This window comes from Electrona antarctica (assembly GCF_951216825.1).
Source record: "Electrona antarctica genome assembly, chromosome: 12".
Lineage (NCBI taxonomy): Eukaryota > Metazoa > Chordata > Actinopteri > Myctophiformes > Myctophidae > Electrona > Electrona antarctica.
In genome coordinates this window covers 47,311,511-47,338,796 of record NC_136793.1, presented here as the reverse complement: position 1 = coordinate 47,338,796, position 27,286 = coordinate 47,311,511, and the positions used below count along the sequence as shown (strand labels likewise).

The window sequence follows — 27,286 nt, the reverse complement described above, 5'->3', positions numbered from 1 at the left end:
GAGGGGCTAAGAGGTGGAGAGGCGGAGGAGGGGCTAAGAGCCGTTGAGGAAGAGAATGTTGGCTCTGAGGTACGTCATGGTCAAAGACGAACTAGACTGTTAGGACGGGGGGGGGGGGGGGGGGGGGGGGTATTTATTTATATAGAATCAGACCGTAGAAAACGAAGTCCCATGACACCTTCAATAGAGTTTTATTTATGTAGAATCAGACCACAGCAAAGGAAATCTCATGAGACTTTACACATGGAGCAGGTCAAGACCATTACCCCATTAGCAAGCAGCAATTGGCACCAGCGACAAGGAAGAGCTCCAATTTATTTCAATTCCACAGTAATCTTTTAATTTCCCCACATGAATCTGAAACTTTAAAACATGAACTCTTCCTATTGTTTTAAAACGAGAATATTAACCATTTGTATTAAAAAAAAAACATGTTTCGTTCTCAAGTGTTGCCAGTCGCCTATCCCAGAATTCAGTCCATTTGAATAGTCCAATGTGAGAAAAGGGGCTTTGTGTGCAGGGGTACAATGGTCTGGGGAAGGTTTTGTTTGTAGTTTCTATAGTCTTTCTGTAGTATATCTGTATAGTATTATTTTGGAGTCCTATACACTTCCACCTTGGTGTGGTAACTTTTTCTATACAGCAAACACATTGTTGGTGAATAACTGATGTTTAAAAAATGTTGCCCATAAAATTACAGCAAGTTCCTTTTTCTTAGAAATAATGATGGGCAGTAGTTGGCGCATTACCTGCAATGCTGTAGTGTAGAACAGGACGAAGAGAAAGACGAGTATTTGATAGAATACTGCCTCTGAGGTGGCAGTTTGGTGACACAGTGGTTTGGGATCTCATCCGTTTGTTTTTGGTGAGTCTTTGCAGGAAACTCCACAGTCAAGGATTTAGATTTTTTTAGAATGTGTGTTTGGCCGTGGACAGCAATCTCAAAATATGTTGTTCCACGGACCCCCAGAAGAAAAGATTTGAGTTAAAACATTCTGGGCAGGAACCCCTTTTGGTGTTTTAACTAAGCATTATGTAATACTTTAGCTATTGAAAAATAGCAGATCTACAAGCTCATAGCGCGCCACCGAGTGGCGCGCTATGAGCTTGTAGATCTGCTATTTTGGAAAAATCGTGAAAATGCGCCAGACTTTTTTTATTTTATTTCGACGTCAGGCCTAAATGGGTTAAAACATTTTGCTTTAAAAAGAAATATATATATACAAAGATTTGCACTTATCAAGTATCAAACTCAACTGTGCTAATCCTGTGCATCTGTATGGTCCTTCTGTTCTCTCTCTATTCTAACTCATTATACCTTTTATTCCTTCCTAAGATCAAATGTGTGAAATGTGATCATAGGATGTCCATGCACTTCCTGTTCTGTTCTCATCGTGAGAGAGAAGCCTGCACATGTCTTGCATGGTCAGGTTCCTCTCTTTCACCAATGGGTGTGTCATACGCCCTTCTATTTCTGATTGAGATTGAATCTCCCAGGCTATTACTGCTCAGCTAGGCTATTTACCACATCACATTTTTCAATATGTTCCACCACTGAGATTTCTTAGGACTTTTGATATGTATATTTATGAAACAAAAACAGTTGAAAGCGTTTCTGTTGCAATTTGATCGAGGTTAAGCCCTTTTTTGCAACAAAATGCGTGCACTAAAACTTGTTTGTCCTGGACTAATGATGAGCTGAAAAGAGATCTGGACAATGCTGTATGTTTACTCACACAATTATTTTCAGCCATCACTGACAGAGTACAGTATTCTATTTGATGCCTTTGGAGAACTTGAAAATGCACCTGAAATATAAAACTAGGCTCCAGACTTCCCAAAACAAACTGGTCAGGCTCCTACTTGGCCTCACCCCCCGAACCCACCTCACCCCTGCCCACTTCGACAGGCTGGAATGGCTTAGGGTCGACGACAGAGTACAGCATCTTGCAATGGGTCTGGTCCACAAGATTCGATACACCACCAAGATACCCATGTACCTGTCTAGATACTTCCTTAATGTTAACGAAGTCCACACCCACAACACCAGAGGAAGTGCAACGAACCATGTACAACCCAGATTCGGCACAAACAAGGGTCTAAATTATTTTCGCTCCTATGCCACCAAAATGTGGAACGCCCTACCAACAGTCATTAAGACATGTGAATCCCTTGACTCCTTCAAAACCGCTCTCAAAGGGCACCTACGGACGGCTGCAATTCGAAACTGGCCTCCGTAAAATCAGAATCCACCGCCCACCCCCTTTTCTCCTCAGTATATTTTTCTTTTCCCTTTTTACCTTCCTTATGATGAATTCCTGTTCTGTTCTTTGACTATATAGAAGTGTCTACTTGTACGTCTCTAAATGTTTTGATGAATTGAACAAGGTGGACCCTCTTGTAAACAAGTTTAATGCTTAATTGGGTCGTCCACTCACAGTTAACAGTCTTTGTATTGAGTTTGTGCTTGAAATGTACTGTAATTCTGCAAACTGTTAATACATATTTCAATCAATCAATCAAAACCAGTGCACCACTACTGCAGACACAGATCTACCTAAAATCAGCGCATTTACATCTGTCAATCTCTTCTCGTACCTCATACAATGATGTAGGATGTTATATTATATGATATGCTTCATCCTAACAGACGGAGATGTAGATTTTTGCGGTTCTGGTGGTATATTCATCCTTACCGCTATTACATTCTTCTTGAGAATTAATTGACACGTTTCCGATATTGTTGTTTTTTCTTTTTCCCCAGAATCCCTTGCTGCTCATGCAGGGGGCTCCCGCCGCCCACTACTCTGGCATGGTGACTCGACGCACATCCAGACTGTTGGCTACGGAACCACCACCGCAGACCGGTCCAATGGATACCGGAGCAGAACCGTAGCGATGGCAGATAAGAGCAGACTGTGGGTAGGTACAGGACCAATGAATGGATCCCATGCAGGCCGCAGTGGAGCATAGCACACGGACGCAGCAGTAGAGACCCAGATAAGGTCAGATGGCTGGGAAGGGAAGGGGGAAGCGTTATGTTTTACCGGCATCGTCATCATTTCCTCATGACGAGTTGCAGCATTGTGGGGGTTGATGTTTAAAGGTATTGTATATTCGCTGTCAGGTGGAAACCTTGTATGTCCAAAACTTTTAATAAAAAAAAGCAACCTGTGTTCCATTGGATCCAATGTAGTTATTATTTAGTCACAAGCTCTTGTTAATACACTTGAATTGTTAGACACTGTCATAAGTAGGGCAAAAAAAAGAACATTGAATAAAATGTAATAACAGAGATGAGAGGTTTCTACCTGACAGGGATGTTACACATGGTTCTTCATGAAGATCGGACGGAGATGTATGACCACCTTAGAGGTTTGTAGAACCTTTTGGTTCTACGTTGAACTGTTTGGTTTAACGCAGTGGTTTTCAACCAGTGGTCCTTGAGGGGGTTCCAGGTGGTCCCCAGCTAAATGAGGGAGAGTTGGTAACCAAATGGACCCTTATAGAACTCTAAAGGTTATTACACACTGGCGAATTAGCGACGCGATTTATTCGTGCGAATAATTCGCCTTTTTTTAAAACCAATTGAAGTCAATGCAAGCTTCCACATCAGTGGCGAATGTGCGAATGTGCGAAAATGCGGCCGTTTTCGCTCTTTATTTGTTCGCTCCGGTGTTCGCTCCGGTGTCGAATTTTTAATTCGCGTCGCTAATTCGCCAGTGTGTAATGACCTTAACTCTTGTAATGGTACCAACATCAATACAGCATGGAATTGTGGACAAAATCTTGTTCAACAACAAAATATTAAGTTTTGGGTCTGAGAGGATACATCTCATCAAATGGTGGTCCGTGGCTGAAATGCTGAATGAATAATGGACCTTGATATGAAAAGGGTTGAAAACCACTCTGGTTTAACGGAACCACGTATTTGTTTTTATATAAAGAGCCATAGAACAGAAGAATGTGAATCGTGGTCGTGTGTTCAAATGAGGAGTTCTTTTGTTTTAAGAATAAACTCCCTGCTGTCAACTACTAGCACTATGTGATATTGTAATTATAATAATAAGTGTGATTTTGTTCTGTATGTTTTTATTTTGTTTACTAAGCGGTTAAAAAAAGGTTTGGAGTGCATATCGGAGTAGTACAATACTATGTGGTATTGTACTAGTATATGTTTTGTTTCACAATCTTTATTTTTGTTGTTCATGGGTTTTCTTTTTACAAAAAAGTGTTTTGCAATAAAAGTGCATCTTTCTAAATCTGTGTACGTTCGTAAGATGCTGTGTTCTTTCTGCAGTATCGACAACATTTTGCAGGTGTGTGTGTGTGTGTGTGTGTGTGTGTGTGTGTGTGTGTGCGTGTGCGTGTGCGTGTGCGTGTGCGTGTGCGTGTGCGTGTGCGTGTGCGTGTGCGTGTGTGTGTGTGTGTGTGTGTGTGTGTGTGTGTGTGTCAGTGTCAGTCAGAATAGAATTGTCAAAAGAAAATATTTGAAGATGGAGTAGGCTAAATGGACAAATTACAGGGCCATTGACTGATTTGGATAATGACTGATGAGACCCAGCATCGATTCCATACCGAGATCTTGGGCTATGGTCTCAATCCATTCCAAATTGAACTCATTATAGGCGGGAACCGCTTTTTGTAACCCCACCCTTCTGGATGGGAACCCCTTTTGGGGTACAGTATTCCAAAATTACCAAAAAATTGATGCTGCTATATAAATATTTGAAGTTTTTCAGAAAACTTAGGTCAGGATTTAGAAGGCGTTTTTAGAATCGGCCTCAGTCCAAAATGAAGTTAAACCAATAAAACAATTATAGTCAGAAAAAGGTATAGTCAGATCTTAGGAACAGACGTAAAAATAGAGACAACTAACTGTTCGCAACTGTGTGTGTGTGTGTGTGTGTGTGTGTGTGTGACACGGCTTGGCCTGTTGTAGCGCCACCATGAGGCTGATTTGAAAACTGTCAAGTGGCATTTCTTCCTCAGCCTAGTGGGAATATGCATGCACAGTTTCACCGCAATCGGACGCTGCGTTGAGAAGTTGTGGCGATTTGTACAAAACGGGTACAAAGCGGGATACTCCTGAAAAGTTTAAAAGCCAATCGTAGGCAATGAAGGTGGATTATGAGAAATCAAACAAACCCGTCTTGATCACATGACTATGGAGAGCATGTGTACCGATTTGCGCGAAATTTGGATAACATCTGAAGGAGTAATATTAGAAAATGTGCTTTACATATGTCAGCCTCCTGGTGGCGCTATAAAGAGCAGATGTGAAAAATTCCAGGCAAAGGTTTTTCCTTGGCCTCTAGGGAGTAGGCATACAAAGTTATCCACAAATCCGTGCAGTTGGAGGTAAAAACACTTTTCGGCCAGTTATAGCGCCACCATGAGGCTGAGTTGAAAATGTTCACGTGGCATTTCTTCCTCGGCCTAGTGGGAATGTGCGTGCGCAATTTCACGGAAATCACACGATGTGTTCATGATTTGCAGCATTTTGTTTGAAACTGAGCACTCCTGCGAACTTTGGAAGCCATCTTAGCCAATCAGGATGGAGTCTGAGAAATCTGAAAGACCCGTTTCGTTGAATGGCTCTAGAGAGACTGTGTACCAATTTGCGTGATGTTTGGACAAAATCTGTAGGTGTACTGTCCAAAAACCTGTTTTGCACAAAGCGGCTTCCTGGTGGCGCTATAACAGGCCATTCTGGAAATTTTGGGGCAGAGGTTCATCGTTGGCATCCAGGGAGTGTGTGTGCAAAATTTGGCATCGACCGGGTTAACGGTGCCGGAGATTAGCTGTTCACAGACGGAAGGACGGACACACACACACACACACGGACACACGGACACACGGACGGACGGACGGAGTGCAAAACATACTCTCTCCCCATGCCTTCGGCCTGGTGGAGACAATAATTATGAAATATGTGTACAATATAGTCGTGTGTGTGTGTGTGTGTGCGTGTACTGTACGTGGTTTTGAAATGTGTGACACAGAACAGGAAGTGGCTCCTAGGGAACGGGAAGTTTCTCTGTTCCCCATCAAAAATGCTGCTCTCATCTCCCAATTATCTCAAAACCGCGGTGGATAGATAGAAGGGTGGATAGGTATTATCACTTCAACTAGTAGTCAGGAAGGCAGTGTGGTTTGGTTTGTGTGTGCGTGACGTGTGTGTGCGGTGGTTTTGTTTTCTGTGTAGTGTGCGCTAGCGGTTCTGTTTGTGCATATTATAGTGTGTGTCTGTGTGGTTCTTTTTGTGTGTGCTGTGTGTGTTTCTGTTTGTGTGTAGTGTGTGCGGTTCTGTTTGTGTGTAGTGTGTGCGGTTCTGTTTGTGTGTTTGAGATGGCAGGAGACGTGCAGGCTGTGTGTGTGTTGGAGGAGGAGGCCTGTTGGCTCCAGTTGGAAGACTTCAGAATGGTGCTCATTAAAACCATCGAACCTTCACGCATCATTCCTTATCTGCGCCAGTGTCAGGTACTCCTGTTTTCTGTTCTCTAATCGCTGCTTATCAATGTTCCAATGTCACATATACTCCTCATTACTCCTTACTCCCCTGAGCCTCCTCCTTTCATAATTATGCTCTCATTGTTCCTTATCAGTAGATAAGGTACGCCGCCTATGTCAGGTACTCTTCGCTCCTATTCTCTTAAGTAATCACTCATCAATCTATGCCAATGTCAGATACTCTTACCTCCTCTGCTATTCTCTTCTCATCAGTCACTGTGCTTACCTCTGCCAATTTCAAGGTTCTCCTCCCGTTCTCTCATTTATCCTTATCTACTCTACGCCAAAGGGTTCTCCTCTCGCCTATTCTCCTCTAATCACTCATCCTTATCTCTGCCAATGGCAGGTGATCCTCTCCTCTCCCATTCTCCTCTCATCATCACGGCTCATAATCTGCCAATGTCAGTTACTCCCGATCCTCTCCTATTCTCTCATCACTCCTTATCTACAGTATGTTAGTGTCAGGTGCTCTTTATCACTCCTTATCTATGCCAATGTCGGGTACTCCTCTCCTCATCGCTCCTTATCTCTACGCCAATGTCAGGTACATCACTTTATATCTGCTGTATGTCGATGTCAGGTACTCCTCTCCCCTTGTCCTTGTCTGGTGTAATTCTCTAAATCAATGTACCTACTTGATGTTCACAGTACTTCACACAGAGCAGGAATTGTTCCTGACTAATAGCTAATTTTTCAATTTAACCTTATTTTTTTGCTTTTTAATGCTTGGACAAACACAAAATTCCAAGAAATATTAAAAGCATAGAAGGAAACTAACACACAACAACATGTAATATAACAAGCAGACACAAATATACCCAAGAAAAACTGTTGCATTTCCCTTGACGATAACATTTCACCTATACCACTATGCATGATACCACTGAAACAAAGAACAATGCATGTTGAACAAGAATGGGACACACATGACTAATGACCTTCAATGTTATGCTAATCAGATCGGATCTTCGAAAAAGTATGGTCATCATTTCGATCCATTCTTTGAAATTGTCCAATGCCTCAGTACTGTTCTACATTCAATTATGAAAGCTAATTGCACATGCTTGTGAGGGCAGTTTAATATTTTGGATACCCAATGCACATGATCCTGGACTGGTGGACCCACAACAAACTCGGTTTCCATTATGTTAATATATACCAATAGTTGACCTCAAATGATGTACCTTTTCACATTCATACAACACGGAGTAGTCTGTTCCGCTTTCTTTACTGCATCTCCAATAGCTGCAGTCCTCCCTAAGTCTATTCATGTTTTTTAAAGAAAACATACCAACATAACATACTAACATTCTATTCAGAATATAGTTTAAAAAAGGCATTCAGAATACATTTTATACGCAGTTGCCTATGTACAGTCAGTAACACCTTTCTCTTCAACAATCAGTACAGGTAATTGTAAGCGCTGAACAAACTTCCTTATCGTCAAAGCTTGTACTTTTAGTACAAGCAGCAGCAGTCCTTTTAGCAGCGAGTACTTCCTGTCAGAGTTCAACAAAATGTCGTTGTTGGCAGTGTTTTTAAATAATGACATTATGAGTTATGACATTACAACGTTACTTTTGGGAAGCGGGAGTGAATGTTGCAGCCAGTCAGAATGTTTAAAATAGAATCCAAAGAATCCAGGATTAGGGCCTAATATATTAGGGCCTTATATTGTCTCTGTTGGGTGGGAACCTCATATTATATGTCCAAAACATACTTTTCAGGATTAGAAAAAGAAAAAGAAAACAAAGTCAAAACAGCAAAAGTAGCAGATCTACAAACTGTGGATCTGCTACTTTTGGTGCTTTGGTGGTGTGACACTGTAGTATGATCAAGTAGTAATCTAAAAAAAAAAAATTTGAAAAGAGGTTTATGCGCGACAGCAATGATAATCTACATCATGTGCAAAGTGTTTTTCCTGTCATTTACTGTACACACCCACAGCGGCCATATTGTGCTGTAGCAACTGCACTTGTGGAGGCATGTTGGTCTTTCAATGGTCACAAGTTCTAAAATGTTTTCACACCAAGGACCCCCAAATTGATATATATTTGGCCACGAACCCCCATCTGAAAATGTTTTGTGACAGGGACGTCACAAGGGACGTTTGAACATAATGTTAAAAAATAGCCGATGTACAAGTTTGCAGCATGGCATGAAGTGGATAAAGCGGTTAAAATAATTGTGATGCTGTATTATATATATTTTTTCCTGGTTATCCCCTCGTACACGATTCTCAGAATGTACATAATGTATTTCAGAAGCATGTGCGATAGTCTTAAATCATGAGTATGTTGTATGATCTAATCAATGCATGTGTTGGCAGGTAATCAGCCCTGAGGATGAGGAACAGATATTTGCCGACCCCATGCTCGTTATCAGGCGACGCAAAGTCGGTAAGAACAGAACCCATGACCAACACTGAAGGATTAGACCCCACAAACTGTACAATTCTGTACAACCCATTAAGACATGCGGCCAATTCTACAAATTCCTTCTAAATCAGCAGTTGTCACACTTTCAAGATTTTTCTGAAATGTTGAAAAATAGCAGATATACAAGCTCGCAGCACGCCACAAAGTGACACGCTTTGAGCTAGTACATCTGCTATTTTTGAATAGCCAATCCCACAATCTTAAACCTAAATCACACCAATGATTCACCAATGCAAGGAGTGTGCATTGGTGCGGTTGATGTTTTGTTGCATTGGTGCGGTTTGGGCTTAAAACCAAGGACACGGATGCTTTCCTGGTTTTAATAGGATAATAGCAAGACTAATATCTATAAGCTACAACGCATCACAATGTGACGTGTTGTGAGCTTGTAGATCTAACTTTCTTTTTTGAATCTTTGAAACCTATTGAAAACATCTGGGACGCCATTAGTTAAAGTGGTTTAGTTTAAATGTTAGACGTTTGTGCCTGTGGGGCCTTGCCTCAACAGGATGCTAAGTAAGGCATAATAAATGGGTCCCTTCATCCTGAAGGGATTCATTTCTCCATAATGAACGCCGACCCCTTTATTATTCTGCTTATTACACAGCTACTTAATAATGAACTAAGTAATTCTCTAGGACGTCCTCAGACGAGCCCTCCATCGTTGCTTCCAGTCATCCCGGTTCTCCATACATCTGGCCAGCTCGTTGGTGCTTTGCGCTCCTGCGTCGTTCTTGAGTACATCCACATTATGTTAATGTGGGACGTCCTCGTGACCGGTGGCCGTGTGTTGGTTCCCACAGCACTAGTTTGCTGGCTGGCAGCTCTTGTGTCTTTGCCAGTGTCCTGCTAGTCTCATACACCTGGCTGCTATTTTCTGGCTCACCCTTGGCATTCCATCATACAGATTTGTGTTGGTAACATGTGTGCTCTTACTGGTGTAGCACCCGTCTAGAGACTTCTGCAGGGTTGGTTTCAGGGTCCAGCATTCACTGCCGTATAGGAGAACAGACTCTACCGTTGCGTAGAAGAAGCTGAGTTTGGTTTGACGGGAGATGTTGGAGTTCCATACACTGGCCATGCCGTTCAGGGCCCTCCATGCAAGTGCCTTCCTCACTTTCAGGTCTTGCTCCCTTGCTAGTTGACCCAAAAGTAACAACAAAACGAGGTATTTCCTTGTCTACGCAAATGGAATTATTCCATAAGTGTTGCACAGCGCAACACAAAAAAAATTGAATTAGGGAAAAGGCTATTTTTACATTATCTTAGTTAAAAGCATTCCATGATTTTCTCAGAAAACAAGGAAGTGTTGATCAAATAGAATACATTTTCGGTTACGGCATCGTCTATTTCTCGCTTCAAATGCATTCAAAAACATTCTTGAGAGCAATTCTTGAGAGCAATGTTTAGCAATGTTTATCTGTAGACATTGGCTTTTTTTTTGTGTTTGTTGTTCAGTTAACTATGGAATTGTGCATTTCCCATGTGACGGGCACTATATATGGTGCCCGGGTTTCGTGACATCATGTTACATCATCAGGGATAGAGATGTGGAGACCCTGATGTCATAGTATATGCGACCTGCTGTCGCAGTTAAGCCCATATATGGAGATCCCTGATGACATCAATATTGGCCAGCAACTCTACATCTGACCTCAAACCTCAAACCCTTAGATCTCCATATATGGATATATGTCAGAACCTGTTGACCCTTCCCCATCCATCCTTCCTCTTCAACCCTTTTTACTTAGACCTGTCCGGGCCTGTTCCAAAGTTATTAGTCGCCCGACAGCCGGCGAAAACTAGAGTTCTCAACAGGCCCGAAAATTAAGGCCCGGCCCTACCTGGGCCCTTATCAAACCCTGTACACTCAAGAGAATGTCCCCGCTACCACCCTTAGATCTCCATATATGGAGCTGACCTGTTCTGACATTCCATATATCTGACCTCATCAAACCCTGTACACTCAAGATATGCTCCTTCTATGGCCAGTACAGAATTCATTCCATGTTGATCTGACCCCCCATGCCAAAGCACCAGCGCTCGCCCAGCAGTCTGTCGTCAACAAGGCAGGTGCGTGAAGGCGGCGACTCGCAGGGAGGTCGCTTCTCGCCCTCAGGCATCTTACTGGTTTACAAGGCTGTCATGTTGGATACAGCACAAAATCCATGCAGCGCAGCCAGGTGCTCTGAATCTTTGATTAGGCAGCGGTCTGTTATAGAGCTGATCGGTCATTTTACAGAAATAACACACTGCTGAATTCAGCGATTGACCAATCAGAATTCTGTTGTGGACCCCAGGAAGGGTAGCTGCTACTTCGGTGGCAGCTAAGCTAAGCTAATGGGGATCCAAATGAATAAAGAATCAAGAATCAAGCATAACCAAGCCTCGTAATAAGAACACCTGACCTCGTGACCCTTGTGTAGGAGCACTGTTGGACATCCTCCAGAGGTCAGGGGTCAAAGGCTACACAGCGTTCTTGGAGAGTTTGGAGCTGGACTATCCTCAGCTGTACAGCCGCATCACCGGGAAGGAACCCAATAGAACCTTCAGCATCCTGATTGGTAGGACTGGACCTCTGTGTGTGTGTGTGTGTGTGTGTGTGTGTGTGTGTGTGCGTGTGCGTGTGCGTGTGCGTGTGTTCTAACTCTCTGTGTGTGTGTGTGTGTGTAGACACAGCAGGTGACAGAGGTCTGACAGAGTTTCTGATGTCAGAGGTTTCTTGCCTGCAGAGGGCGCTGCAGGAAGAGAAACGCAGACGGCAGGCTGCATGCTCCGCAGCCAAGGACCAGGTCAGCTTGGCGACTACTAGGTCTTTAACCACTTGAACCCCAGCATTCCTATTCAGGGGGCCAGGCAGTGGGCGGACAGTAATCAGACACACCCCCTTCTTATACAAACCCATTGAGACTTCAAACTCCATTTTAACTATGATAGATTCATCGAAAAGACCCGCCCCTTGGTTCTGGTGACTGGTATTGGCCTAGGAAGAGGGCGTGGTGTGTCTGATTAAATTAATATCAAATATCAAAATAAATAATAAATAAATGTACTCCACTGTGTTTCAGGAGGAGAGCAGTCGCCAGCAGCAGTTGAGAGACCGGGAGGTGCGTAAGCTCTCTGAGCGCGTGCAGAAGGTGCGCGAGGAGCGAGACAGGTTGAGCGAGGAGGTGAAACAGCTCAGAGAACACAACTACATCCTGATGACCAACATCAATGCGCTCAGCGATGACAAGAACAACGCCCTGCTGGCCAACAGGGATCTACAGCTGGAGGTATATGGATGGACCCAGACCCACCCACACAGTTTGCCTTTATAAAACTCCCTTTAGGGCAGTTTTAATTTTAGTTCCGATTTTTGCACTTAAAGCTGTAGGAAATACTTTCCATTAATATAGTCGTTGCAAAGGTATTTATTGATTGAGTCCCGTGGTGGGAGCTCTGGTCTGGTTTTGGTGAATATTAACTACACATTTGGTGGGGGTCACTCTGGGAGCCACTCATTAAAAAGAATCCACAAAACTGGCGCCATTTGTATCGTTGACCTATTTCTACCATATAGTGCAACTTTCGTTCAACCTTGACCTCTCTGTCACATGGATCTATTTGTTGTGTCCAGTATCACTATGCCAACAGCACAAAAACATAGAGAACCACTATACAATGTATGCACAACTGTGTGTGTGTGTGTGTGTGTGTGTGTGTGTGTGTGTGTGTGTGTGTGTGTGTGTGTGTGTGTGTGTGTGTGTGTGTGTGTGTGTGTGTGTGTGTGTGTGTGTGTGTGTGTGTGTGTGTGTGTGTGTGTGTGTGTGTGTGTGTGTGTGTGTGTGTGTGTGTGTGCAGATAGAGAAACTGAAACACAGCCTACAGAGTGCGGAGAGTGCGAACCGCCTGGCCCGCCATCGAACAGTGACGCTGCGTTCTGCCATGGAGCAGAGACCCAAACAGGAGGCGCTACTGAGCCTCCAGAGGCACAACGTGCTGCTGTCAGAGAGAGTCAAAGAACTGGAGGTAGGCAGGCAGGCAGGCAGGCAGGTAGACAGGCAGGCAGGCAGGCAGGCAGGAAGACAGGCAGGCAGGCAGGCAGACAGGCAGGCAGGCAGGCAGGCAGGCAGGCAGACAGGCAGACAGGCAGGCAGGCAGGCAGACATTCAGTATTTCATAAATAAAGTAAAATAATTTCCATTAAAAATAAACTTTAACTTGATTTTTACTGGTTTGGGTACCGAACAAACGTCTGTAGGCTACTTGGGCCTTGAGTTAAAGGTTTGGGAACCTATTTTATGGATATATATATATATCTACTTTTTTTAAGACTATTTCAAAATATGTATTACTATAAATAACGGTAATGGGTTGCACACACATTGCATTTCAGTAATTTATTCTTGCATTTTGGACAGGAGACAAACGTTTTGGCTATCCAGCCTTCATCAGTGTCAAGGCTGGATAGCCGAAACGTTTGTCCAAAATACAAGAATACATTACTGAAATGCAATCTTGGTGTGTGCGACCCATTACCGTTATTTATATGAACAGGTAACGCACCTTAAGTCAGAGCGCGGTGGTCACATGAAGAGTTAAAATATGTATTACTGCCATTTCTTTGTATGGTTGGGAGAGAGGAATATTTGTACGAATATCTTTGTCCTATGAGAAAATTAAAACAAATAGTAAATAAAAAGTCTGGGAACCACTATATTAGTACAGTAGATTAGTTTTCACAGTGTGTGTGTGTGTGTGTGTGTGTGTGTGTGTGTGTGTGTGTGTGTGTGTGTGTGTGTGTGTGTGTGTGTGTGTGTGTGTGTGTGTGTGTGTGTGTGTGTGTGTGTGTGTGTGTGTGTGTGTGTGTGTGTGTGTGTGTGTGTGTGTGTGTGTGTGTGCGTGCGTGCGTGCGCGCGCGCGTGCGTGCGTGCGTGCGTGCGTGCGTGCGTGCGTGCGTGTGCGTGCGTGTTTTTGTGTGCGTGCGTGCGTGTGTTCAGAGCAGAAAGCTCAGCACCTCCCAACCCAACGGTGCGAAGGAGGAGGTGGAGGAGGAGAAAAAAGAGGAGGAGGTGAAGAAGGAAGAGACCAAGAGAGAGGAGAGGCCAAAGTTGGACCTCCTCTCTACTGTCTTCAAACTGAAGAGGCAGCTTCACCAAGCAGAGGAGGAGAGGAACAGGGTGAACAGGGTGGTTGGCCAGGGGTCATTGTGGTGGACATTTTTGTCAAAATGACATTTTCACCATGGACATACAGATTGAGCGGATAATAATGCAGCAAATAAAACGTTTGAGAACCTCTAGTACTAGTGGTCTCCTAATGTGCCATGGTATTGTCGTAAATCAGTGTCGTATATATTCTGAAGACAACCATGGAGTCTTGACATTCAGTAATTGGGTATTATGAAAATAAGAACAGTAAAATGAATGGCGTGTAAAACAGAAAATCAGCCTAGTCTTTGCCGGACACACATTTTGTCCATGGACACATTGATGACCCCTGTGGTTGGCAAACAGCTTTTAGGTGCATTACTGCCACCCTCTGGCAGTATTAATAAATTACTTGCTTCCAGGCATTCATAAAAAAACTACTGAAAAGATATTTTTAAGACAAGACGTCGCATAAACCATTGGATTTGGTTTTTTTAATGACATTGTAATAACTTAGCAGTCTTAGCTGCTACACACAGCTAATTGACAGCCAACCAAGTTAGTGATGTGTTCTCTGATGCGCTCACATGAAAACAAAGAGTCCATGTATAAGTATGTTTTCAGGAGATGTATCTGCGTGTGTTGGTTTAGGAATTCCTGGTGTGGCGCTGCAGAGCTGAGACGGGGTGTTTGTGTTTGTTTTTCAGACCCAGGAGAAGATGGAGGAGTTGGTGCTGCGCTACTCCCAGCTGAAGGGAGACGCCAAGATGTACCGCCAACGAAATGAACAAACCCTCCGTCAGCTGGAAGAGGTGTCCAGAGAGAGAGACAAGGTCTGATATAGGCTGTGATATATATTAAAGATACAATCTATAGGCCTACATTTTATGTCTCTTCCGATGTAATGTAATTGCAACTCAGTGTGTCATCTGCCGTCCAGTCAGAGCGCTTCAAATAACTTTGTCGACATTGTCAATCAGTATGGGGTGGTGTCAACATTTATCTGTGGAAGTGTAGGGAGACCACCAGCTCCAGATGTGTTAGACATAGTTTATTTAACATACTCTACGACAGTGGTTCTCAACGTTTTTGGCTGGGGACCCCCTTTGTCGCCCTGTCTCGCCATGCTTTGCGTTATTGATGTTGCAGTGGTTCAGGGGTAGAGTGTCCGGTAGAGCCGCCAATTCGATCCCGTGCTCCCCCAGAGTTTGTGTCGAGGTGCGTCCTTGAGCAAGATGCTGAACCCCTAATTGCTCCCGATGAGCAGGTTGGTGTCTTATATGGCTCCTCCGCCATCAGTGTATGAAGGTGTGTATGAATGGGTGAATTTAATGCACAGTCTATGTAAAGCGATTTGGATAAAAGCGCTATATAAATGCACCATTTACCATTCATAAAGTAGGGTGATAATTTATGAAAACGTTAAAAACGTTTATGAAAACGTTAAAACATGGAGAGGAGAGGTTTCTGCTCGACAGTGAAGACGATATGATAGTAAATAGACGATATGATAGTAAATAGTTACTAATGTGTATGTTTGTCTAATAGGCCATGTCGTCCCGCGCTGACCTCCATGCCGAGACCATCGTCTACCTGCAGGAGAAGGACCAGTACAGAGAGCAGGTCAGCAGTGGTGGAAAGTAACTAAGTCACTTTACTCAAGTACAATTTTGAGGTATTTGTAGGCCTACTTGAGTATTTCCAATTTTCCAGTACTTTTACTTCTACTCCACTACATCTCAGAGGCAAATATTGTACGTTTACTCCACTGCAATTATTTGAAAACTTTAGTTACTAGTTACTTTGTAGATTTTGATTATTACAAAACATACATTAACCACTTCAGCCATATACATTTTGGCCATTTGAGAATAGCCGATCTACAAGCTCACAATGCGTGAGCTTGTAGATCAACTATTTTCAAAAGATTATTATACATTTGAAAACTTTAAATGGATAACTCTTCATGTGACCACCGCGCTCTGACTTAAGGTGTGTTACCCGTTCAAATCATATCATATAAATAACGGTATCGCCGAAATGTTTGTCTCCTGTCCAAAATGAAAGAATAAATGACTGAAATGCAGTCATGGGTGCGACCCATTATCATTATTTATATGGGACATTCTGCACAATTAGTACTTTGTACTTTTAAGTACATTTTGAAGCCAATACTTTTGCACTTTGGCTGAGCTCACACCTTTAATGCAATTCTCGTGCTCGTTGGATGCATGTTGTGTAGTGTCATGGCCCAATGTATTTCCAATGGAGGTCACATGGTTTGACACAACATTGTGTTGTGTGAGGGGGAGGGGCGCAGTCGAAACGCCCCTCCCCCTCACACAACACAATGTTGTGTCAAACCATGTGACCTCCATTGGAAATACATTGGGCGGCCATGACACTACACAACATGCATCCAACGAGCGCCAGAATTGCATTAAAGGTGTGAGCTCAGCCCTACACTGAAGGGAATGTTGAATTCCAGACTTTTACTTGTAACAGAGTATTTCTACATTGCAGTATTGATACTTTTACTTGAGTAAAAACTACTTTTTCCCCACCACTGCAGGTCAGACAGCTGACGGAGAGGACCGACTGGCAGCAGCTCCAGCTGCTGCGCTCCAAGGGGGAGGTGCTCCAATTACAGACACGCCTCCGCAGGCTGACCTGCTCCACTCATCAGGTACCGTGCACCGGTGGTTCCCAAAGTGGGGTCCGGGGACCCCTAGGGGTCCTTGAGGTAGTTCCAGGGGGTCCCCAGCTAAATGATAGTTAGGAACCAAATGGACCCTCATGGGTGTGTAAATTTGTTTTACAATATAAATTGGAGGTCCCAGAGATAGAAATGGGGTCCGTAGACTAATATGCATGTCAAACGTTCTTGAAATTGTATGGGTTGAGAATCACTGCTAGAGCCATAAGAATCTTCTCTTATGTGGGTCTCTGGCTTAGCTTTTCAAATGGGGGTCCACGGGCTAATTAGTGTCAATTTGGGAGTCCTTGACATGAAACAGTTTGGGAACCACTGCACTACAATACGCACACACACACACACACACACACACACACACACACACAATCACACACACACACACACACACACAGACAATAACTCATGCACACGTACTAGTACACGCAATCACGCATATTACATCTGTAATTTATTTTTTATGATTTGTACTACACATTTTCATATAGAATCGTCTGTCGAAGGACAGACAAAACACGACGAAAAGGAAACGCATAACAAACAAAACACAGCCGGTACGACAGTCGCTTGTAAGCGGCCAGTTGTCCAAGCGAGGTGTACCAGAGGCACGGTGCAGGTGCAGATGAAGCTTTCCAGTCCTTAACCGGCAGCCTCCTACTGTACCTGACATGATAGCAGTTTGTATAGATTCTGCTAAAGGAGGGGCAGCATTCCTCAACGTGGCAGGATCCCCCATAATAAACAGACTGGGGGAGAATGGAATATGACAACTGTAATTTATTTAGTTTGTTTGTTGTGTGCCATCATGAAGTTAATGACCGACTAGCCTGAAAGATACTTTTGTGGGCATACTCCATACTCATACTCCACACAGCGGGGAACACTGACGTCGCCACATTTAGAGTGACGCCCCACTGCACTCTTATTGGTTAGTGAAAATACAAGGTTCACTCCGCTCGTATGCCAGTTCTCATGCATGTCTCGCCCAGGCGTTTTTTCTCCTTTGAAAACAAAAGCCTGTGGTCTCCGAGGCTAATGACCTGACATGGCTTTTTGTCGTGTTTTCTTGATCCATCAAAGGAAAAGCGACATTAGTGTTGTTGTTTTCTCAGAGTGGGCGGAGCCAGAGTGCTAGCAGTGAGGAGGTTGAGCGCACAGAGGGCGGGGCTAAAGGTGAGCGCACATAAAAAGATCACTTTGTTCTGGAATTTGTAATGAATGTGTTGTTATGGTAACTCTCTCATAGTCATTATCTCCGCCAGACCAGAACCAGAGATACATTTTTGACTATTTTGCGTTTTCTTAAAAACTCACTTTGTGCTACTACTCCTACAGATTTAAAAACTCACTTTGTGCCACTACTCCTACAGATTTAAAAACTCACTTTGTGCCACTACTCCTACAGATTTAAAAACTCACTTTGTGCCACTACTCCTACAGATTTAAAAACTCACTTTGTGCTACTACTCCTACAGATTTAAAAACTAACTTTGTGCTACTACTCCTACAGATTTAAAAACTCACTTTGTGCTACTACTCCTACAGATTTAAAAACTCACTTCGTGCCACTACTCCTACAGATTTAAAAACTCACTTTGTGCCACTACTCCTACAGATTTAAAAACTCACTTTGTAGTTTGTGCTACTACTCCTACAGATTTTGTCCACAACTCACAGGAATTGGTACACATCTTGAATCATGTCAGTCCGAATTAAATTTGATAACAAAAAGCAGGGCCAAAATCTATTTCACTTACTGGTACAGTAGTCAGTAAGTAGTACCAGTAACTACCAGTAGTTTGTTGCAGAAACGTTATTTCTTTCTATCAATTTGGGCACACATGGTCCAGGCTGTGAGTCATGAGACAATGACCGTCAAACAAGGGTTTTGGTCAGGCCATATTTCTTAAACACCCTATGTCAGTGGTTCCCAAACCCTGGGTCGGGACCTATTTAAGTAAATATCCCTTTTTTATTTCCTACAATGTGTTAAAACCGGGCCTGGTGGAGATCCGCTCTCCGAGGAGTGTTTTCTAGTGTATGACAGTATAATATTGTACAGTAGTGAGAGGACATGGATGGTAATAATAACATGATTACTTGACAGTAGGCAGTAGTGACGACATTCCCAGCGGGACCTCAGGAGAGAATGAAGAGACTGCAGCGTTGCAATGCCACCAGTCACCTCTTGATGGCCCCACAGAGTCAGGACAGCAACCTAGCACTGAGGCAGCATGGGTAATATTCTCTTTTCTGGAAGAGAACACTCGACTTCAACCCAACCAAACACACGCACACACACACACACACACACGCACACACACGCACACGCACACGCACACGCACACTTGCTTAAGGCAGTCCATCTTGACACTGCACGCCTATCAACCTCATCATCATTATTTTCATGTCTCTGGGCCTTGACACATGAGCTGTGAGCTCATTTGGACTCTAAATGTGTTTTTAAGTTGTGTACATTTTGCTGCGTTATTTCACGCCTTTTTCTACTCCCCTGCTATCACTTCCACTTGAAATGACATTGAACAATCACTATCTAACCCAAATTGGGGAGTAGTCTCTCCTATCCATGTTTGATGTGGCTGATGTTGAGTGGGCTGAAACTCTGGTTCCTTGTGTTGTCTTTTCCATCTGTCTGTCTGTCTCTCTAGGAAGATGAACTGTCTGACTGCTGGAGACCACGGAGCAGATGTCATCGCAACTTCTTCTACCGCAGGTGGGTGTGAGCACGTCATGTCAACAATAGAGAACCTCAAATACACCAAAAAATGAAATATGACATGCTCACAGTCACAACACAGTACATGTGATTTACGTAATCCCCCTTGACCACAGGAAGCGAGCCCTCAGGTCAAAGGTCATTGGCAAGGAGCATGCACCGTGCAATCTTGACGACAGCAGTGGAAGTGACATCACAGACTCTGATGGAATATGATTGGTAGGATAGGATTAGCTACGCACGCACGCACGCACGCACGCACGCACGCACGCACGCACGCACGCACGCAAACATAATACAATCGTTATGCACTTATTTCTTCTTGGTATGAATCACCCACATGAGCTGGCTGAGACGCCCCTAACTCGCCACCAGTCTCTCCAACATTGAGTGCTCATTTTGGTTCACTCAATATCTGACAGACGGTCGGTTTGTTTTTAACGACTTTCAAATAAATCCATTTTGGATCACATAAGGATTGTAAAACCAACGTGACAGAGATTCTACTTATTGGTGAAATAATACTGCTAATCTACTTTACTGTTGTCTTTTTGTAGGTCAACCCAGATGTCATCTCAACCACTGATTCCTACAGCACATTTTCAAAGGATATTTTGCACTGGGTGTTGGACAAATTAAGGAAATAATCTCTGCAGTAAATAAAGGCTTTCTTTTGTTATTATATATTTTTGAGGGGCGCTATAGCCCCTCCTATATACAGCTTTTTGTCATAATTTGTGCCACCACAAACATTAAATGCCATTGACAATGAAAGGAGAATTTACGTCATATGTGTCAGAGCAAATCGGCAATTGGCTATGTATATAATTATCGTTAATATTACTTGCGTGGGTATAACATGACCCAGCAATGGTATAGTGCGGGGCATTGTGTAATGCCTTATCTCAGTGACGTGAAAGAACTAGGGCATGTTGACAAATTAATTCATGAGGAAGTATATTAATTTTGTATTGGATGATGTACGATGATAAGAGCGCCCCTCACTTCACACGGGTGTGATTCTTTAATCATACACAATTAAGTTGAGTGATATCCAACGAGCACTCCCAAACTCTGACACTTAGAAGAAGAAAAAAAAACCTGCACATGTCTACGGTGGATTGTTATGAAACAAAAACTTTACAGATTGAAAGAGGATAATTCAAGCTTTCCGTACAGCTGCAATGTTGGTGAGTTTGATGTTGTATAATACAATCAGATAGGACTTTTCTGTTTGGATGAATGGGCTGTCAATGGGACATTGCAAAGAATGAAAAAAAAGGGGGAAAAAACCTACATTAATCTCTAAATAACTTGAATTTCTCACACAGTTACTTGCACATGTAAATAGATAAGTGTGCTTTGTGTATATAAGTATTTTGTTTTAACTTGCACAAATGTGCATAGATAAGTGTACTACTTAATGTATATTGGTATTTTGTTTTAGCTTTCACAAATAAGTGTACTACTTAATGTATATTGGTATTTTGTTTTAGCTTTCACAAATAAGTGTACTTATTAATGTATATTGGTATTTTGTTTTAGCTTTCACAAATAAGTGTACTTATTGATGTATATTGGTATTTTGTTTTAGCTTCACAAATGTACATAGAGAGGTGTACTTGATGATACCTCCTGTGCCTTCTACCCCCAAATGATATATTCTGTAATATATTTAATGTATATTTAACCTTATTTTAACATTTTTATTTACTATTCATATAATCTAGTTTTGTTCCGTATAAACTTTTTAGGCCAAGACAATGGCAAATTGAATGACCATGACGTCGTCTATTTGATAGCAGGTGCAGCAGATCAACTCATCAAAGGCACCGCTCACTTTAGTTCACACTAGTGTGATTTTGTTTTGTACACACTTAGACTACATCCATGCATCTTTGAGAGGCGCTAGCCGCTCCAACCCCTGGATTTGTGTGTGCCCCCGTAACGTCATGTGGCAGCCGAATCTGGACTTTTTATGTTTGCTTTTGTGTGTGCCCCCCGTAACGTCATGTGGCAGCCGAATCTATGGACTTTTTATGTTTGCTTCTGTGTGTGCCCCCCATAACGTCATGTGGCAGCCAAGTCTTTGGCCGTTTTACTATGGTGAGGGTGATTTGTGTGTTTTTAATGGTTTCATATATTTGTTTAATGTTTAATTTTAAGTTTATAATGGAAACCATGTCCTGACTGACATCATCAATATATGATTAGCCTTGCCCAGATATGGAGTTCCATTCTGATTTTGTGTCATCAACATGATTTCAGAGATCCACACAGTGGCCACGCATGAATTTGGCACAATATAACATTTTAATTAATTTAGATTATTTTTCCTCAGACCTTTGACCCTCTCACTGTGAGCTTGCAGATTTTCAACAAATGCTCGCCTATTGTTGTTGACTGTTCGTTTGCCTGGTATATGACAAAGTCAGAGATAGAAGGATGAGGCTGGCAGGGCACTGCGTCAGGCACCCAGCACCAGAGGCAAGCAGGCCGACTCTGGGTGCCAACCCTGCTGCAGGACAAAGCCGGAAAGGCAAGAAGCGCACCACCTTTGTGAAAGCACTGCAACGTGAAAGTGCAAGTCCCGAGGTGGTGATGGCTAGACCACACTATCGCATCGGTATATTATGCCCAGAATAAGGTAGGTATGAATCAAGTGATAACACATTTTGAGCCATATAATCTTATATTTATGTTTTATAAAACCCAGCAATTTAATGCACCATCGTATTTTTACATTTTACGGTGTTTATAGTACAGAATCAATGATCATTGTGATATTTACCGCATAGGGCGTCGCCGTCTTGGAGCGGTCAAAAACAAACGACAATCCACTGCATAGCACCAAGGCGCGCTTCGTAGAGTCCCGTAATGGCCGCGATCTTTAGCAGCGTTTATCTCCGAATTGAGGCGCAGATGAACGACATGACTCCAAGTGGGATTCTGCGCAAGCAGTTGGTGTATGTGACATGCCACCGAATATTAGCTTCCTGAGAATGCCAGAGTAAAACGGTTCATAGACACGCTTGTTGTAGTTGACCAGGCCGGTGAACTTCAGCCCTAGGGATGCCAGCTCAGGCTGGATGGCAGTCAGACCGGCTGGTACCTGTTCAGGTTTAGCGTTGGGCTTAGTGATAAGGCACACAAAGTACTGCTGTATGCGCTCCTCGACGAGAGTGCGGATAGGGTTGTCCTTCTGGGTGAGGCTACAGATCTGGCCAGTGAGGGAGGCCTGCAGGGTCTGGGTCAGTGAGGGATACTTTCTCTCTGTCAGAGACTTATTTAGCTCACAGCAGATCTGGGTACTCGCGCCCTTCAGTGCCGCCTCCAGGTTAAAGTCTGCACTGTGCAACCCGTCCAGGAGAACACTGGTCGTCCTCTTGAGGCGCTCGGCCAGAGAAGACACTCCTTGGATCGGTCCCCCGACGGCACTGTAGACGATGAGCAATACGGCGTTCACCGCCTGAAGCTGCTGAAGCTCCCGTCGAATCTCCCACAGACGCGTCTCGTCCGTCATCAAGGTCTCCGGCAGCGGGTTGCTGCAGTCCCAGGTGAGGATGTGGAGAAAGGCGTTATCAATGATCCGGGAGGGTGCAGGCAATGCCTTGTGACCTTCCGCCTGGCCATGGGTCTGATCTGTGGGGTTCACGGTCAGCACCAGTTCCTCCAATGACGATTTGATCCAGGAGGTCGTGTGAGCCAAGGCGTTGGGCACAGTGTCCACGATGTTCTGGAACGTGGCTCTCTCATATTCCACAGCCTGCTTCTGTAGCACGGGTCTCAGGTTCTTGATGGTGAAGTTGAGCATGTCTAATTTCATCAAGTCCAGCACGCGGAAGATCTCCTTGAACAGTGTCACCACATTGTCTGTGATCGTCCCGAGTTTCTTGATCTCCTCGTCTCTGGCTGGCGCGCACAGTTTGCCCATGGTGGTGATAATGTATGACGCAAGCCCTTGGAAATCCACGGCGTCGTTTTCAGCCTGCTGGTGAATCAGATCGATGTCCAGAGCCTCCGTGATCTGGGTCCGCAGCCAAATGGGTCTGGACATGGACAGCAGGATCTCCCTGATGTCCTTCAGCAGATGGATGGCAAACTTATACTGCGGCGGGTCATGGTTCAACTGAGACTCCAGGATATCCCAGAAAGCACTGTGAACGATGTCTTTGGCTAGTTTACCAAAACTGTTCAGAGGTAGGTCCAGTGGCTCCAGCGCAAAGCTGGGGTTGACGATAATCTCATGGGCCAGGGTGAGATTAGACAGGTCCTTGGCAGAAGCCACGACTTCATCCATGGTTATGTTGGGGGTGCTGGAGGAGGCCACGCTGGGGAAGCTGTCACGGGGAGAGTCCTGGTCAGTGGTGGACTTTACACTGTCCAAGTATGAGTCCATACTTGTTTATCTCACTACCACTCTTAACATTCTAGTAGAACAGCATCTTGTATAAGACTGACGAGAGCTCTGAGTTGACATCACACACAACACAAACCGTTACCATGCCGGTCGAAGGAATATGGCATCTCTCAACATTTCAAGCATGAAGCGTTCTTGTGTATTTAATAATACACACCCGTGTGATGTAAGGGGCGCTCTGTATCATCTCATACTGGCCAATCAGAATGTCTTGCCTGTTTTACGTCATATTTGGTGGACATTTGACCTAATTTCACCTTTCATTTTCAATGGCAAATATTGAGACGTGTGGGGTCAAAAGCTGTATATAGGAGGGGCTAGCGCCCCTCAATAATATATGAGCACAAATTCATTATGAATGCTACTAAGTGCAGACAAATCACACTCATGTGAAGTGAGGGGCGCCCACTGTGGCTGCCACGTGGCATGACGTCACGGGGGCAAGAGGTTTTGGAATTTTGGAAAATTAAGCATCAACTTTGACTTTTAGAAGCCTGCACATACTGTATTACAACTTTGTGTGTCTGTATGTATGACATGAATACCTGTTACATTGTTGTTGCTGTAATAGGTGTGTGTGTATGTATGATTGAGCTCATCTGATTGACTGAGCACAGAATGTGCTGTATGATGATGTATGACGATAAGAGCGCCCCTCACTTCACACGGGTGTCCTATGCGGAGCTATGTGTGTATGTATGGATGTGTATGTAGGCGCACGCACACACACACACACACACACACACACACACACACACACACACACACACAGGCCAGGGAGGAGTACAGTACAGTACAGTACAGTACAGTACAGTACAGTACAGTACAGTACAGTACAGTACAGTACAGTACAGTACAGTACAGTACAGTACAGTACAGTACAGTACAGTTCAGTTCAGTTCATGTTGCTTTGGGGTGATGGCATGGTCAGCTCAGCAGAAAAACAACCTGTACTGCATGTATCTGAACAGCAGCAGCTGATTACACGGAACATTTTCTCAGGCGCTCTTTTCAGCGCTGGTTCGTCGGGTTTGTGTCTTTTTGGGGCATAAAAGGAGGCTGCGATACGCCGACGCGGTCACTCTGTTCCAGAATGATGAAGCGCTGTTGTGTGCAAGCTGTTCTGCTGTTACTCTTCTGTCTGTCTGAGGCTCACCATGAGGCTCAGGCTGGACCAGCTGGTACCCTGGTACAGCAACCTGACCATGAGGCTCAGACTGGACCAGCTGGTACCCTCGTACAGCAACCTGACCTTCTTTGGGCCGAGATGAAAGAGCTCAGGGACATGGTGGTAGAGCAGAGATTCCAGCTGAGGAACACCGAGGCAAGGCTGTCAGCCAGCGAGGAAGACTCTAAGGAGCTCAGAACCACCGTGGTGGAACAACGGGTCCAGCTCAGCCACACGGAAGCCAGGGTGGCAGCCAGCGAGGAAGACTCCAAAGACCTCCGAGGCGAGGTGCTCCGTCTGGGAGCCAGGTACGGTCATTAGGGATTTATTTTTAATATAATTAGGTAGGTCTTGGGCACAAATTGTGTTAAGTAGCATGTGACGGGTCAAACTAAGGGGGGATTCCATGATTTAAAATCCATTGCGAGCATTTGTTTTTTGACACGAAAAACACTCCTTGTGGTCAAAACGGCCGTAGCTAACTTTTCCAAATTGGATGACCTCATCACATTTTGTGATGAACGGGAATGGATTCAGAATCATGTGAACCCCCTAGTTTCACATGCTACATAAACAGGGTGAAATTGTGTACATTCTGCCGGCATAATATTAATATTAATATTAATAATATTAATATTAATGGTACGGCAACTTCCAGCAGCTGTCACAACGTTTCCCAAGGGAGTTTGCTTGGATCAGATTGATATGTCTGAGCAGTAGCAGATTGGATTGGATTGGAGCTTGTTCATTTTTTATTGATAACAAGCACCTTATCGATCAGGCTTATCGAGCTGGGTTCTTATCGAGCCTACTATCGAGGATTTTCTATTAATTTGTGGAAAGACGGGAGACAATACATTGTGAACAGAACCAGTATCTTTTACTAGGGCCTTCCATAGAGTATATATATAAGGGGGCCTTCAAATACAGTACTTTTCTAACAGACGGAAGGCATTTGACATTTTTACCAATAAAATAATATTAAAGAAACTGTTAACTGGTTAATATGTATACCATCACTTTAAAAGTGTCATTGTGTTTCCCCGGACAGCGCTGGTTGGCACGTATCAATACACTTTTAGACTGACATGTTTGTGCCAGCGTGGATGATTACATTTATTTATTGATCACCTCCTGTCTGCCTTACATCGAGGATGGCATGCCTCGATGTGGTTGTTGTTGTTGTTGTTGTTGACTGAAAAGTATTTGCTGTTGAAGAATGTAATCAGCTGTTGTTACATGGACTCCAGGCTGGGTGTTGGTCACCTTTGGTCACTGTTGAAACCGCCCGGGCAGAATATCATAGGCATGGGCGGTATGGTGACACATATCTGACCTGCAGGGTGATATGGTGACACATATTGTAACTAGTTGTGCACAATTATGAAATTATGACCGATCTCCGATTATTTGCAGGGTCATATCGATTCTGACCGATTCCGATATTATACAGAGGACCACAATGGAAACAAGCGTAGGCCCTATAGGGGCTTATTGGCCCAAAGCCTGTTAATAAAGTATTCAATCAATATAGCATTATACTCTTTTCCAAGTGTCTGTTTTCACAACTGAATGACTACTGAATGAGATGAGTACACAAATTAAATGTAGAATATTTTTTTCATTTTTATTTGTTTTTTGCTGGTGAAAACGGATTAAATAATATGTATAGACATCTGTACAGATGTGTAGAACGACGGTTTCATATTTTGGTCTAAATGTTCTGTTACTTATTTTTCTTTTAGTTTCTGTTACTGTAGGAGGATGTTGCGACCGCAGGTCTCACACTTACTATGCAAATGTGCAGTGACGCTGTAATGCTAACTCAAGCCTGTCACAGGCTCCCGTCACATCATGCTCTTCACACACACACACACACACGCGCACGGCACGCACGCACGCACGCACGCACGCACGCACGCACGCACGCACGCACGCACGCACACGCACACGCACACACACACACACACACACTCTGGCACCGTTAACCCTGCAGTCGATGCCAACTGTGCACACACTCTCCCTGGATGCAAACGATGAACCTCTCTGCCCCAATTTTCCAGAACGGCCTGTTATAGCGCCACCAGGAGGCCGACTTTTGTAAAAAACTTTTTCTAGTTTATCCTATATTTATTGATTCACCTTATGAACTAATTTGTGAAGAT

At 43.7% G+C, this 27,286-nt stretch overlaps 2 protein-coding genes and 1 long non-coding RNA gene across 3 annotated transcripts; 2 read left to right on the top strand and 1 right to left on the bottom strand.

Annotated features, from left to right (window-relative positions):
• Positions 1-6,164: 6,164 nt before the first annotated feature.
• Positions 6,165-19,333, top strand: card9 (caspase recruitment domain family, member 9; the record flags this gene model as incomplete). Its single annotated transcript, XM_079517007.1, has 13 exons — positions 6,165-6,483; positions 8,843-8,912; positions 11,378-11,515; positions 11,625-11,743; positions 12,020-12,226; positions 12,795-12,962; positions 13,934-14,113; positions 14,791-14,916; positions 15,632-15,706; positions 16,656-16,769; positions 17,909-17,969; positions 18,904-19,034; positions 19,265-19,333. Exons 1-13 carry the CDS (start codon positions 6,352-6,354, stop codon positions 19,331-19,333), a joined length of 1,590 nt encoding a protein of 529 aa, XP_079373133.1. The 5' UTR covers positions 6,165-6,351.
• Positions 19,334-19,496: 163 nt separating this feature from the next.
• Positions 19,497-20,125, top strand: LOC306933972. The gene is made up of 3 exons (XR_013791274.1): positions 19,497-19,530; positions 19,650-19,752; positions 20,091-20,125. It is a non-coding gene; the product is annotated as an uncharacterized lncRNA (long non-coding RNA).
• A 2,298-nt stretch (positions 20,126-22,423) lies between these two features.
• On the bottom strand, positions 22,424-23,932 carry LOC306934437 (T-complex protein 11-like protein 2; the record flags this gene model as incomplete). The annotated part of the gene is made up of 1 exon (XM_079517006.1): positions 22,424-23,932. The coding sequence occupies one exon, from the start codon at positions 23,930-23,932 to the stop codon at positions 22,424-22,426; it is 1,509 nt and encodes a 502-aa protein (XP_079373132.1).
• Positions 23,933-27,286: the final 3,354 nt, after the last annotated feature.